The sequence below is a fragment of the Narcine bancroftii genome, chromosome 8, assembly GCF_036971445.1.
Source record: "Narcine bancroftii isolate sNarBan1 chromosome 8, sNarBan1.hap1, whole genome shotgun sequence".
NCBI lineage: Eukaryota > Metazoa > Chordata > Chondrichthyes > Torpediniformes > Narcinidae > Narcine > Narcine bancroftii.
This window is the reverse complement of record NC_091476.1, coordinates 19,032,104-19,046,618: the sequence shown is the minus strand read 5'-3', so window position 1 is coordinate 19,046,618 and position 14,515 is coordinate 19,032,104. Positions and strand designations below refer to the sequence as shown.

The window sequence follows — 14,515 nt, the reverse complement described above, 5'->3', positions numbered from 1 at the left end:
AATCAATCAAGAATAGTTGAAGAATATTTATTGCGCAGATTAATTAAAATCATGGTTGGTTTGTACCTTATAAGAAATGACCTAAACATTTCTATTTAATTCTTTGTACAGAATAAATGTATAGAACTTGTACCTGAATTGGATGGAATTGATGTGGCACATCAGATGGAAGAAAATCTTGATGTAAGTCACCCTAATTGTCTCTTGTATTGCCAAATATAGCTTTAATCTATTCTAATTCTGATCTCCTTTCTTGAAGTGTTTAAAAATTTGTATGAATTTATCTCTTGTCAGACTGACAATTGTGCTAGAATTGTAGCTAAACTTTCATATTGTCCATGAAGTAAACTAAGTGTTGTAGGATACTACCACGATTAACTATTTAAGTTCTGGATATTTGTGAAGCAGCTTTAAGTGAACCATGTAGTATTAACATTGCATGAAAGTCTGAGGCAGTTCTGTTTGGTGACTTCCAGAAATTCTGTTTGTAGGCAAATGGAGACTTGAAGGAAAAAAGGGATTCTGATCCTTTTGTGGCCAGCAATGCATTGAGGCATGCACAGCTGTCTAAAGAGTTGATGGAACTAAATAAAGTACTGGTGCTTAAAGAAGAATTGGCTCGGAAAATGAGCCAGGGTGACTGTGATATGGAACCTGTCCATGTTCAGTACCAGGTAAGCTTGAATGAGATGATAACTTGAATTGTTTTTCAAACAACTTGGCCATGTTCTTGTATATGGTCTTATAAGTATGGTACAGTTATTTTGCACCAAACCCCACTTATAGGTTTCATTTAAGTTTTTTTTTCCTTTCTAGGAAAGCATCAAGTCCCTTGAGAGTGAAGTATTTGCTCTTCAAGAAGAAAAAGAAGAGCTCGTGCTGGCACTACACAGTACAAAGAAGGACACCAATGCAACTAAGTAAGTTTATGTTGACTACTTGATTCAGGGAATCAAATCTTTTGCTCTACCATCACTTGTATAAAAGGTTAACATGCCAAGATGATTTATCTTTGAGACAGACGTGAAATTTACAATTTTGTTTGGAAATGCTTCATCTGGCCATGGAGATTTTTATTGTAAGCATGTTGTCAAACTTTACTTAGAACTAAGGTTAGAAATTTCTTCAAATAGTGTGGTGGGATGGGGGAAGTAAACTTCAATACAAGAAATATTGATGTAGGTCAGATGGCATAAGTGGTGAAACAGTATTAATATTTTGGGTTGATAGCCTATCATTAGAAATTACTTTACATGAACTGTGAAGGGGTACAGTGGTAGTGTAGCTTTGGTTACCAGACCAGTAATTTAGGAAACTGAGTTTGGGTTAAATTAGCTTGATAACTTGTAAAACAAAGCAATTGCTCAAAGTAAAGAGGATAATTAAAAAAAAAACCAAAAACTGGAGTTCAATAATATCCTTGTTGGATATGGCCTATATACAACTCCAGACGTGTAAAAATATTCTGAATTTTCTCTGGTTATCTGTTTTCAGGGTTAGTGAGCGTCGAAGGAAACGTCTCCAAGAATTGGAGGCTGAAATGGCGATCCTTAAAAAAAAGCTAATGGAGCAGTCAAAAATTCTTAAAATAAAGGAGAAAACAGAAGGAACTGTGAACAAACTGAACCAAGAGATTCAGGTAAAGTACCTTTCTTTTGTACTATAACTGAATTTTAATCTTTTTATATGAAATGTAAATTTGGAGATTTTTGAGTCTACAGTTCTGCTAATGTAAGATTAGTCTCATCATTGAGTTCCTGCCTCAATTGTACAAAATACCTTCATTGTCATTTACATAATAGACAAAATTTTGTTGACTTTTTGTTTGGTGTGATGACCCATGAAGGGTGCCATTAGCTTGGCTCCTCCACCAATAAGAGCAAGAGAAGCAATAGTTTCTTCAGAGATGCTGAGGATTTGTTTGCTCTGCAGCAGCTACAGGGTCTGTCCCCTCCAGCAATAAACTAGCCTGGAGCTACAACCCTAGTAGTCTGCTGCTAAGCATGGGGCCTGCCTTCTTAGGCCTGTACTTCCTTGAGTTTGTCAATGAAAAGATAACACTATCAGATCCTACAATGGGTCATTTAAAACCTGTACTGGACCAGACAGTAGGACCCAATAGAAAAGAGCTATGTCTCCACTCCCTGCTCTAATCTTCGACTTTTTTTAAGAATGCATTCGCTCTCCGTAGAAGTGATTATTTTTATTGTATACAGTTTTATTAGCATACTGGTTTTGAGGATTCCCTGGATATTTTGATCTTAAACCAGCAGTGGCGTTTTCTTTTGCAGGCACTGAAATGTCAGAGAGTTCAACTAATGCGACATATGAAAGAGGAAGCTGAGAAATCACGTAGATGGAAAGCTGAAAAAGACAAGGAAGTTCTGCAATTAAAGGAGAAGGTATTAGTTTAAAGATGGGTGAAATTGGGCATTTGAGATGTTCCTGGTTAGCTAGATTTAAAATCACCCTCTTGAATTGGCTTCTTCCATTATGAGCACTTACTGGTTTGTGGGAAGTGGATCTCCTGCAATGTTCTAAATGCCTTTCATTGTTTTTACTTTCCTTTTTTCTGTTCTCTTGGTTTTGTTTGGTTTATTTTTGGATCTTCCAGAATCACTACCTTTATAATTAATCACACTTGTGCTTTAACAATTCCCTCATACAAACTTCCCCCTTTTGTAACATAGACCACAAGGTTGTGAGTTTGTGACAACTGGAGAAATAGTTCTGCTATATCATACATTAACGTGAACACTGAACATTTAACAGCTTGAGCCATTTCAAAGTCCAATCACTCTATTTTCTTCCCATTGTGACATGAAGATAAGATTAGGCCCCGAGTCTGAATATTGTAGCTCAGCAGCCTCTGTTTGCAAGTTGCATCTCATGCATTGTATCTATTATTTTAGGTTTTCGTTTTGGTTGGTTAATGAAGCAAGAAAAGCAGAGGATGCCAACAATGTTCAAACTACATTTGGAACTAACATGTTTATTTCCGTAGGAACGAAAAAGGCAGTATGAGTTGCTGAAACTAGAACGAAGCTATAAACAGCAAGCAAACATATTGAGGAGAAAGACTGAGGAAGTGAGTATGGACTGCTTTGGATGCTAGAGAACAACATTGTTTCTCACCAGCTCTGCCTCCTGCAAATGAGAAATTGAATTAGTGGGGTGGACTTGTCACAATAGCTGCCTATGGGTGTGCCCTTCCTTTAGAAGTCGAATTGATCTGGTAGCACCTCTCTCATAGACGTCCCATGGAGCAGAGGTCCAGGAGATGTGATGGGTCTTTGACAGTAATCGTGAGGCTTCCTCCTCATACTGGACTGATAACTAAAGATTTTAAAAAATGAATTAAAAGAAAACTTGATTGTGGATGAGCAGGTATTGAAAACAAAATGGCAGATGGTTTGCTTTTCAGATCCAAGATTTTAAAATTAAATTGTCATCCAATTTTGGTTTGGGCTTTTATTGAGGTCTTCCATCAGTTTTTGAGCTAGAAACAATATTCAAGCATTGATATGTCATTCTGATGATGACTAGCATCAGATTCCTGAGAGCAGTGTTTTCATTGAGTTGATTACATCTTCTTTTTCTCCATCCCAAAAACAGTCAGGAGAGGGTTAAGATGCCAGAGGTTGCAGATAAAATTATCACACATGATGATGCATTCTCACCCTGCCAAATTGGTTGAATGCTGAGTTGGAAACCATTCTTGTTGGGCTTTCCTGTGCTATGCTCCTAAGGTCCTTGCTGTGGAGTGTTAAAGGAAGGCCTATATTAAAACTGGAGAATAATTTGGCATTTGAGGATACATTTCACATTATTTCTGGGGGGGGGAAGTTTTCTGTAAATGAGACTTGGGGGGTAAAGCTTCCTAGGGACTAACTTGCTCTGTTTTAACACTTGCCTCCGCAGGCTGCTGCTGCAAACAAGCGCTTGCGTGATGCATTACAGAAACAAAAGGATGCTACTGAAAAACGCAAAGAATTGAGCCGTGGAATGGAAGGGGCTGCTAGTAGAGTTAAGGTGTAATCAATATGCATTTGAAACATCTTTTTACTTTGTTTTCTGTGGTGGATATTCTGCTCTGGTTATAATTTTGTCCTTGATGTACCCTATTTGTTGCTCATTCCTGCTACTAAAATGCATCTGATTTTCAAATAAGAACAATATAATAGTGAGCCATACACTATGCCACCTTAATTGGACCAACTTTGCACATGTTGTATTCCCAAGAGCTGAACAGAGGCTAGGTATCAATAAAGAAATGGCAAGATGAATGCTAAAGTCTTTCCACCAGCAAAAAATTACAAGTTATAAAAGTAAAGTTTATTGCAAGTGCTGGGCATTAAATTCAAAACTCGGTGCTAGAAATGTTCAGCAGTTTGGGTAGCATTTGGATAGTTCACAAGAAACTAGCAAGAGATTACTATTCAGTCCCTTGTATCTACCCTATCATTCAATAAGATAATTGAAGATCTTTTTCCTTGGCACCAATTTCCAATTCCAATCATGCATCCCTTGATTCTCTTGTAGTTAAATTCTGTTAATTGCTAAACTAAATATTCCAGGCACTGAGCATCCAGTCTTGTTGGGTAGAAACTTTCAAGATCTTCCAGGTGAAGGAATTTCTTCAACTCTGATCTGAAGACCTAATCCTTGTATTAAAATTGTGACACTTAGTTTAAGGCTGTCCTCTCAGGTGAAGCATCTACTTCTTCAAGCAGTATAAATTTCTCCTATTTCAATGCAATTTCACACCTGCATCTCTCCATTGCCAACGTTACTAGAAATTCAACTCTTGCATCATCCACCCATCCTTGAATAAGACCAATATTTCAAGTGTGGTATTGTGGCTATCAGCCACCCATTGTGGAAAAAACCTGCTGAGTTGAGTAGAATTTCAAACCTACTGATTGAAACTCTCGCGCTTAAAAGATCCATGCTGGTCTAAGCACTCGTGAGGTGCGGAAGTGACATCAACTTCCTGTCTGTTGTTTTGCACTGAGAGCTCCCGTGTACGTCTCTGACTGCAGAGTCAACCATGATTGGTTGGCCTGCCACATGGGTGAGCCACCACAGTATTCACCAGAGTCCCATATAATTTGTCAGTTGTCTTTCCTTGTCAAATAGCTTTATTGTAATGTATTATTTGTCTTTCTAATCTGATCTACCTGAAATCTAAATTCCAGTGATCCCTGTACATGGACATCAGATCTCTAAAGATTTTTTAATTCTCTTTTGATATGTTCAATTTTCCAATCCTCTCATCTGAATTGTCCATTCCTGATAGGGGCCTCAGCAATGGCCATTAGGCACAGCCTCCAGACTAAAAATAAAATGCTTTGTCTGTTACTATCTGTTACTTGTCCACACTAGTATAGTCCCTGACCCATTCATGTGATTCCTTTATTCAAGGCTTTGAAAATCCAAATATACTACATGCAAAGGTGGAAGCAGGCCTCAAAGAAAACTAAAAGATTTGTCAAATAATTCCCCTTCTGGAATTCCTTGCTAACTTTGCACAATTGTATTTTCTACTTCATCTCTTCCTTAAATTCTTTTGTTTTACTTTTTCCAGTTGGCTAAGTGGTCTGTTTTCTCTCTCTTAAATAATGAAGTCTCATTTTGTACCTTCAAATCTATTAACTGTTGGAAGTTGACTACCAGAACATACACCTTTGTCACAGCAATTTCTTTGAAAGCTAAGCCAATACGTTGTTGGGGTGTCAAATTTTGGTTCCATTAAGTTCTCCCAATGTTTTCCCTGCTGATTAATATTCACTCTCAATGTAGGCTTTCTTAGAGGTTGTTTTTGTTTAAATCAGAGAAAATATTGTTTTCATTTCTCTGCCATTTCCTTGGCACCAATATAAATTATCTAGATCTACAATGGACTCCATTATTAGCTTTTGCTAATCTTTTGGACTTTTTCTACCACTACAGTCATGCTTCTTTTTCATTCAGCTTTTCCTTTTCGAGAATTTTTGTTGGATCGTTGAATTGAGGTTTACTAATCCTAGGCTTATTTTGACAACTTTTTTTGGTCCAATGCTACCATGAACTTTTGGTTTGTCAGAATTACTTTGCCTGATGCCTTTTGTAGTTTAAAGGAGGGTGTATTTGTTAATGTGTTAATTCTTTGAATATTTGCAATAGTTTATTTGCTTAATTTAATAACCCTGGTTTTATATTTTATTATAATTACACTTGCCAGAGTTTCTATTAAACCAATGCATATTTTGTAAAATACCCTCTAGTTTGCTGATGCATGGACTGTTTGCATGTACTGATGTGTGGAGGCACGCGCTGATGGCACGCTGCTTTAACATCTCCAAATTTCACTCATAAAGAATTGAAATTTTAAAAAAAATTTTCTTCTGCTTTGCAGAATTGGCTGGCCAATGAACTGGAGGTCCTTGTAAGTATAGAAGAGGCTCGTCATCACCTGAACTCTTTGTTGGATGATAGGAAAGTTTTGGCACAAGAGCTTGCCTTTCTCAAAGAGAAGAAAGAAGCCAATCTTCCACCACCAAAACTTCGGGTAGGTACTGGCCATTAAGCCATAGGAGCATGGAAGATTGTCCAGTTGTTTGATTTATGCAAGATCAACTTCCTTCAGATTTCAAGCTAGTCAAATTTGAATTGTATGACAAATCTTCAGAACGTAAGATTGTCACAGAATAGATGGAAGATTTTTAGAACATCAGAATCTCTGGTTCTGTTCAAAACTCTACTCTGCATAGAAATAAGGATTCCCATGGTCTTCATTTTACAAATGTTAGTGCTGTAAGCCCCTCGCACTACTAAATGCTATTGTACATTTTTTCATTAATGCATTGTTATTAAAATCTGATTGTAACTTTTTTTAAAAAACACTAGGTTATGGGAATGCACACCAGTCCTGTGAATTCATCCAATTGTGGGATGATTTATGATTATACATATTAAATTTCTGTTCAATTGCACTGCTATCCTTTTTGAATTTTGTTCTCAGTTTAGTACGAGTCTTCAAGATCTTTGATATTTTTCAGTTTTAAGTAGAATTTCCTCTCTTTCTCCTGTTTTCAGTATTCTTTCTTTTCGTGTAGAGACGAACTTTTTCATTGACTGATTTAATGAAAAACACAGAACCAGATCCATCTATAAACAAACAGATTGAAAGTGTGGAAACAGAAATAGAACTCAGGTACTTGGTGGAAGTATACTAAAATTTATTCTGGAAATATTCATGGCATAGTTACACTGTTGTTGACTGTCAAACTATTTTTTAAGGGTTAAGGTTCCTTATTGTCATGCATATGGGTACACAAAATCTGTTGCACATTAAGGCACACAGAGGTGATAATAGCCCAGTGCCTCTTTCAATAAGAAAAAGAGGCAAAAATGGCCTCTTTCGATGCAGTGTCTATGAATCCCACTTCCTCTGATGCCACTGCCTCCTGAAGTATCATAATCTTTGCAGCTGCATGGTCTCCCATTTATTCCAGTAACGAACTAGTGCTCCTGGCCTCTGTTTCCGAATCACGGATATGATTAAGAAGCTGTTAACACCAGAGGCCCTTTGTGAGCCATCAGCACCTTCACGACTCCTATGAGCCAGAGCCCAGTAGCCTGGTGTGAATCCTTCAGCTGCCGAGCTCCTCACTGGCCCTCTGCTGTTCCCCCTTATCCTGCCGGTTCTTCTCCTAGGTTTCCCCTTCTCAGTGGGAAGCCAATTCTCTGCTTCCCGAGACCTCACACATGCTTCACGGTCTGGGTTGCCAAGCATTGCCACAGACCTCTGCAAATGCTTTTTTTAAAAGGCCCTGTTCTGCAAGTGGTATAAGCCTATAGGGATGTGAGCATAATTATCGGGCAATAGGATCTTCAGAGGAGCGCTGGACACCAGTGGCCACACTGCCATAATCGCAGCCACGGCAGCACCACTGATTTGAGGAAAAAAGTGATTTGTGGACAGTCCCTTCATTATAGTTAATCTTTGCCAGATACAGGTGATTAAATGTTGTGAGATTCACAATAGTGAGGTGTACATGATGGTCCTGACCTTCATATCAGTTTAACATGTGGCTTATGAGATGGAAGAGAAAAATAATTGCAGTCCATGTTTCTGCTTTTTGTCTTGATGCCGCCAATCCGAGTTTATTGGTGATAAGGAGAGAAACATTGGTTTTCTTTCTCTTGCGCGTCTTAAAGAACTATTTTTAGCAGCATTTTTTTGGTAAATTGTGTTAAGTGTGATGCCGCTTCTGCTTAAAGGTAAATTGTATCCAAAATTATTGGAATTTTGTGATAAAGAGCAAGTTTAAGAAGCTTTAAAACACTCCAATCAATCTGAAGAATTCCGGATGGATAAACTAATAAACAAAGCTCAACTTTGAAATGTCTTATGATGCCCACATTTAGTCCACCAGTGGATCTGGTTGGTGCTTCAGCAAGCCAATATTCAGTTAAGAATTTTCGGTTGCTTACTTGGTTTGATAACATGCGGGTTAACTCTCATTTGTTTTTTGTTTTTGCTTTTTTTAAAAGGAGTGCTCAGATTGCTGATCTCCAGCAAAAGTTGATGGACGCAGACAATGAAGAGAGGCTAAAGCATCGATGGGATTCAGTTGCCACCATTTTAGAAGCAAAGTGTGGATTAAAGTGGCTCATGAAAGAGGTGAGGACTTATAAATGTGTCCAAGCAGAACCCATAGTTTTGCTGTTATTAAATTCGTATTAACTGGATATGTAATAACTACATCAAGAAAGAGAACAAGAAATAAATGTAGCGCCCAACTCCTGATGTAGTTTACATTTTCAAATACAAGACCTGTCATCTGCTTGACTGTCCAAAGCTATTTTTCAAGCAGAGGATTTTCTCAAGGTTTTGTTCAAAAGACATGGATGTAGTTTCTACTCCAGACATTGCAAACATAACTAACCTTTTCATTTCTCACTCAACTGAGTTAATATGAGCTTTTTGGCTGTTTTGTTCTTGGTGTGTATGATACTGAGGTTGATAAGATGCATGTTCCTATATTAGTGATACCTTGTGCCATATCTTCTCAAATTGGAAGGATACTGAAAGGTAAACGGTTGAATTTCAAACTTGTAATGTTTTAAGATGAGAGAAGTCAGTAGAATGATCTTATTCCTTATTTTTGGGTGTTAACCTTTCTATGGACTATCTTGGTAATCCTCTAAGTTGGTGTGCTATTTTCATGGGAGAAAAAAGTACAAAAATGGATGTTAATGTTTTTGGATGCTGATAATTCTTGGCCTTCAGTGGAAAAAAAATAATGTTTTTTTTTAATTTTAAAGTTGGTATCATCTAAAGTATCACATAGCAAAATGAGTAGTGTATTAAACCAGACAAAAGCTGATGGCGCAGAGTTGCAAAAGAATTTAATCGAAGAACAAAGCCGCATAGCTGAGATGGAGACTGAGCATCAGCAACAGTTGTTGGAACAAGAACAACGACACCAAGAAAAGGTACAGTGTTCTTCTAGTCCGGTAACTTGACAACTTGGTTGCCTCAATTTAAGTAAAGTGTGAAAGTCTGTGGACACCGAGGTTGAAGTAAGGACATAATGCTGGAGAAGCTCAGCAGGTCGAACAGTGTACCTTGATGAAGGGCTCAAGCCTGAATCGTTGGTTATGTAACTTTACCTTTGCTACATAAAATACACTGCTTGACCTGAGTTTCTCCAGCATTGTTTTTACTGCCTCCGTTTAGGTGTCAGTTTCAGCTTCCCATTGTACTATGTTACTATTGTCAAATGTTGTATTACATTGAACAAGGCAGCATGTTTCAGATTGTGTATTTTTCATAGTCTAAATTGGACATTTCAGATATCTAAAGCTTTTTTTGTGTAGTATCATTGCTCTACAAATAATTCCTTGTATTGCAATCTCCCAAGGATAACAGATGGCCTAGTTTCAAATGGAGATTGTTACCAATCATCTTCTATAATGGTATATAAAGTAAGGGTAAAAATCTAATAGGACTAAAAGCAGCTAAGTTGTCAAGACCCGATAGCCTGCATTTAAGGTTTTTCAAGAAAACAGATGGGAAAACTACAATGTGACCTGCTAATTTAGTAAGGGGAGAGACAAAATTGAGAAACTGCACCCTTTTAGAAGAATTCTGATTTGAGAAATGGTTCACCATTTGAAAAACCCAATGTAATCAAATCAAGTTGGTATCATTTTCTAAAAAAAGAAAGATCTGTTTGAGCTCGACGAGGATGGAACAAAAAATAGGTTCATTTCTATTTCCAGAAGGTATGTGATTAGTGTACAAAACAAGAATCCTTAGTTTTGGGAAGTGTGTTAACATGAGAATAATAATTACCAAGAGGGACAGAAGGAGCTTTTTCATTGTGGAGTGCTTTGACAAGCAGTCATTTTCTCTATTATCTATAATGATGATATGGAGGGGAGAGGGTAGGATTACATTTTTGTTTGATGTAAAAATGGGGGAAAATGTGATGACGATACTTACATTCTATAACAGGATATAGGTTGAGCAAGCTGACAAAAATTTGGCATATGGAGCATGGGAAAATATCAAGTTATGCAATTTGGTAGAAGGGATCAAAATTCTTCATCTAAAATGGATAGAGATGAAATGAGTGCAGAGGGATTTGAGTGTTGGCGCGTGAGAGGAAAAGATGACAATTTAGCTCCGTTGAGTGTATATTTTTAAAAAATGGCAGGTTTCCCCCATATAAGACGATAGATGTAATTTAAAAAAAAAAGTTGTGTAGGAATTTATTTAGTGGTATATCTCTAGAATTCCAAATGTGGAGGCATTTAAAGAGGTAGATATTTTCTTGTATTTAACACTTGTTCCTGTTGTGCTCTCAAATGGAAGAATCTACAGCAAAGTTAGAACTTGACAAAAGGATTTGTCACATGTTACCAATATTATATTTTATCCTATGACAGTATTTGACTGACCAAAGCTAATTAATTGCATTGCACAATAATGTTTCTTATCATTCATTTAACATTTTAAAACTGCCATGATGATCTTGTGAACCATTTACTTCTCAGGTCTTTTATCTGCTTCGCCAGTTATCTCAAAACTCTAATTTGACAACTGGTTCCTCTCATGATCAAGAGGCCCAACTTCTGGAGAGGCTCAAGTTCCAAGTAAGTGTTTTGAAGTGCATTTCCTATTTCACATCATCTGCAGTACTGAAATTGGGTGTATATCTTGCTTTACATTTTAAATTATGATCTGGTTACTCAAGTCTTTTTTTTAAAATAAATAAATTCCCCTATTGAGGTTCCTCTGAATATATGCAAAATTCTACCAACACAGCAGCTTGAGTGGCGTCTGTGGAAAGAGAAACAGTTAAATATTTTACATGTCTGGAAACTGCAGACTTTTTCAATTTTCTATTGAACGCAAACTCCATTTATCTGCATCCCTCTTCTTAACCACCTTAAATGCACTCACTGATCAATTGTACTTTGTAATTAGATGCTTGTGAATAGAATTGAAAATAATGGAATATGGTAGGTTTAATAGAAGGGTGTGTTTGACCATATTAAAATTTTCCAACCTGATAGGATGAAGAAATCCAGAAGATGAAAGAGTTATGTGAACGGAATCAACAATTGATGGAAGAGAATGAATTGTATAAGCAAGTACGTAAATGATGGTCAAGAGTTTAAAAACGGAATATGGAAAAAAATTGAGCAATTAGTTGTTTGAGATGCAGTTTATTCTATACATAGAATTAACATACAGAAAACAGGACAGACCCTTTGGCCCACGGTGTTGTGCTGACCCATATCTTACAAAAAAAAATACCCTTCTGACCTTGTAACCCTTTATTTCATCCATGTTCTTGTCTGAGTTTCTTAATTGCACCTATTGTTGCAGCCTCTACCACCACTCTTGCCATGCATTCCAGATTCCTGCAACTCTTTATATTTATATATTTAAAAAAATTTTTGCCCCTGGTGTCGCCCCTAAACCAGAGGACATCCGTACAAAGTGAAGGGAGGAATGTCCTCTGGTATTTGCTACTCCTGCCCTGGGAAAAGAGTGCAGACTATTTACCTTTCTCTACCTCTCATGATCTTGTCGACCTCAATTAAGTCATCTCTTATCCCTCTTTACTCCAAAGAGAAAACCCCTAGTTCTGGTAACCTTGCCTCATAAGACACATTTTCCAATTCAGGCAACATACTGGTAAATGTCCTCTGCACCCTTTCCATTGCTTCCACATCTTTCCTGTATTGAGGTGACCAGAACTGAATATAGTATTCTAAGTGTGGTCTCCACAGAGATTTGTAGAGCTGCAACATTACCTCACAACTCTTGCACTTGTCCCCTGATTAATGAAGCCTAGCAGACCATAGGCCTTAACTGGCATTTCAACCTGTGTGGCAATTTTAAGAGATTATGTATTTGAACCCCAAGGTCCTTTGTTAAGGTCCACATTGTTAAATGTACCATTTAACCATGTACAGTACTTGGCCTTCAGGTTTGACCTTCCAAAATGCATTACTTCGCGCTTGTCAGGATTGAACTGTCATTTTTCTGCCCATTTCTACATCCTGTCTATATCCTGTTGAAACCCACAAGAGTCCTCAACACTATCCACAATACCTCCAACCTTCATATCATCTGCAAACTTAGTGACCTATCCTACACTTCTTTGTTCAGGTCATTTACTGAAAATCACAGAGCAGGGATTGCAGAACAGATCTCTGCAGAACAGATCTCTGCAGAACACTAGTCTCTGATCTCCAGGCAGAATACTTGTTTTTTCCTTACACTACTACTCTCCTTTCTGGAGGCAAACCAATTATTAATTCACATAGCCAAGGTTCCATAGATTCCACTCCTTTACTTTCTTAATTAATCTCTCATGGTGGGGTGGGGGGGAGGGAAAGAGGACATTGCCAAATGCCTTACTAAAACCCATATACACACACCTACCACACTACATCAATTTCTTTTGGTACCTCAAAAATCTCATTTAGGCTAGTGAGGCACAAAGCATGTGGACTATCCTCGTGAAGACTGTACTTCTCTAAATGCTCATAAATCCTGTTCTTGAGAATCCTCTCCAATAGTCTGCCCACCACTGATCCAAAACTTGCTGGTCTATAATTCCCTGGATTCTCCCTATTTGCCCTCTTTAAGCAAGGGGACCACATTTGCCAATCCTCTGGATCCAAGGATCATTGCCAATGCCCCAGCAATCGTCCTTCCCCTCCCATAGTGTTACGAGCCCAGAGGATAGATTAAAAAAAGTTACTTAAACCAAAGTTCCTTTTCATTATCTTTAAACAGGATCACACTTTAACTTGTCACTATTATCTTAACTAACCTAACTTAACTCTCTTCTAATTCTAAATGCACATGTGCACAGTCCAATCTCATTTTTCATTCCTCCAAGTTTACTAGTTGCAGGCAATTCTTGTACTGTGCACAGAATTTAACATTTATGAAATTCACCAGGCTTTGGTGCTTGAAATATAAATGGTTCCCGGTCAGGAAGGTTCTTTTCGGTTTTCAGAGTAAGATTTGTTGTTTGCTGGACATCCACACTGATTCCTTGTAACCAGCCACTTCAGTGTCTTGCCGAAGAAACGTGCCCCATTAGGGTTTTCCAGATGATAACTCTTTCTTTCAGGTCACCAGAGTTACTTTTTGTTTCCCTTATTTCAAGTGAAACATTAGGCAGCCAGTCTTCTCCTCTTGTATGAACCACAAGGGCTTTGACCAGGCTGAACTAAGCACTCACAACCTGTCTTCCAAATGGGGTTTTTCCACAAGCTTTTCACCTTGTCCTGTTCTAGTCTCAGCTGCTGCTGACTGTCACACTGTAGAACTGAATTCTCTCTCTCTCTCCCTCTCTCTGAGAAAAAGCCTGTTTTACTCTCTCTGCTTGCAAAACCACATGATCCACTTAGAATAAAATAATTCCACTCCAGACAGTCTGTGGATCTGATGAGTTCTTTCATCTGTTGGCTTTTTGTAAACAACTATCCATTAGTGAAGTCTCTTGGGCACTCTCTAAAGCTTTTGCAAAGGCTCTTGGCACCGGTCTGTCTAGCATGAGCTCCAGTATTTTAAATAAGAACTGTTTTAAAGTGTTTGTATGTGACCTACACTAGAAAACCTACCCCAATTTATCTCCCAAAAATGTATATAAACCTGTCACAAATAGCAACCTATGGTACATCTTGTCTGGTCCCAGGAACTTGCCATTCCTAATGTTTCTAAGAAATATCCAGCATTTCCTCTTAATCTCATACTGATTCAATGCACAATCTTGTTCTTTCTGACATCCCCTTGACTAAGATGCTTTTCTCTGGTGAATTCTGAACCAAGTATTCATTTAGGTCCTTCCCAGCCTCTTCTGCCTCCAAGAACATGTGTCCTTGAGACTCCATACCTTTGCTCTTGTCACCCTTCTTCACTTAAGCATAGAATGCCTTGGGGTTTTCTTTAATCTTACTTGCCAAAGCCACCTTGTGCCCTCTTCTAGCACCC

At 37.9% G+C, this 14,515-nt stretch overlaps 1 protein-coding gene across 2 annotated transcripts in view; it reads left to right on the top strand.

Annotated features, from left to right (window-relative positions):
* Window positions 1-14,515, top strand: part of kif4 (kinesin family member 4) — a 49,476-nt gene that overhangs the window by 19,738 nt on the left and 15,223 nt on the right. For both annotated transcript variants that reach the window (XM_069893038.1, XM_069893037.1), the window contains exons 14-26: window positions 112-183; window positions 492-674; window positions 817-920; window positions 1,495-1,639; window positions 2,292-2,402; window positions 3,005-3,088; window positions 3,922-4,032; window positions 6,398-6,550; window positions 7,098-7,195; window positions 8,539-8,668; window positions 9,313-9,483; window positions 11,050-11,148; window positions 11,572-11,649. In XM_069893038.1, coding sequence (XP_069749139.1) covers window positions 112-183; window positions 492-674; window positions 817-920; window positions 1,495-1,639; window positions 2,292-2,402; window positions 3,005-3,088; window positions 3,922-4,032; window positions 6,398-6,550; window positions 7,098-7,195; window positions 8,539-8,668; window positions 9,313-9,483; window positions 11,050-11,148; window positions 11,572-11,649 — 1,539 coding nt within the window. The remainder of the gene's footprint in view (window positions 1-111; window positions 184-491; window positions 675-816; window positions 921-1,494; window positions 1,640-2,291; window positions 2,403-3,004; window positions 3,089-3,921; window positions 4,033-6,397; window positions 6,551-7,097; window positions 7,196-8,538; window positions 8,669-9,312; window positions 9,484-11,049; window positions 11,149-11,571; window positions 11,650-14,515) is intronic.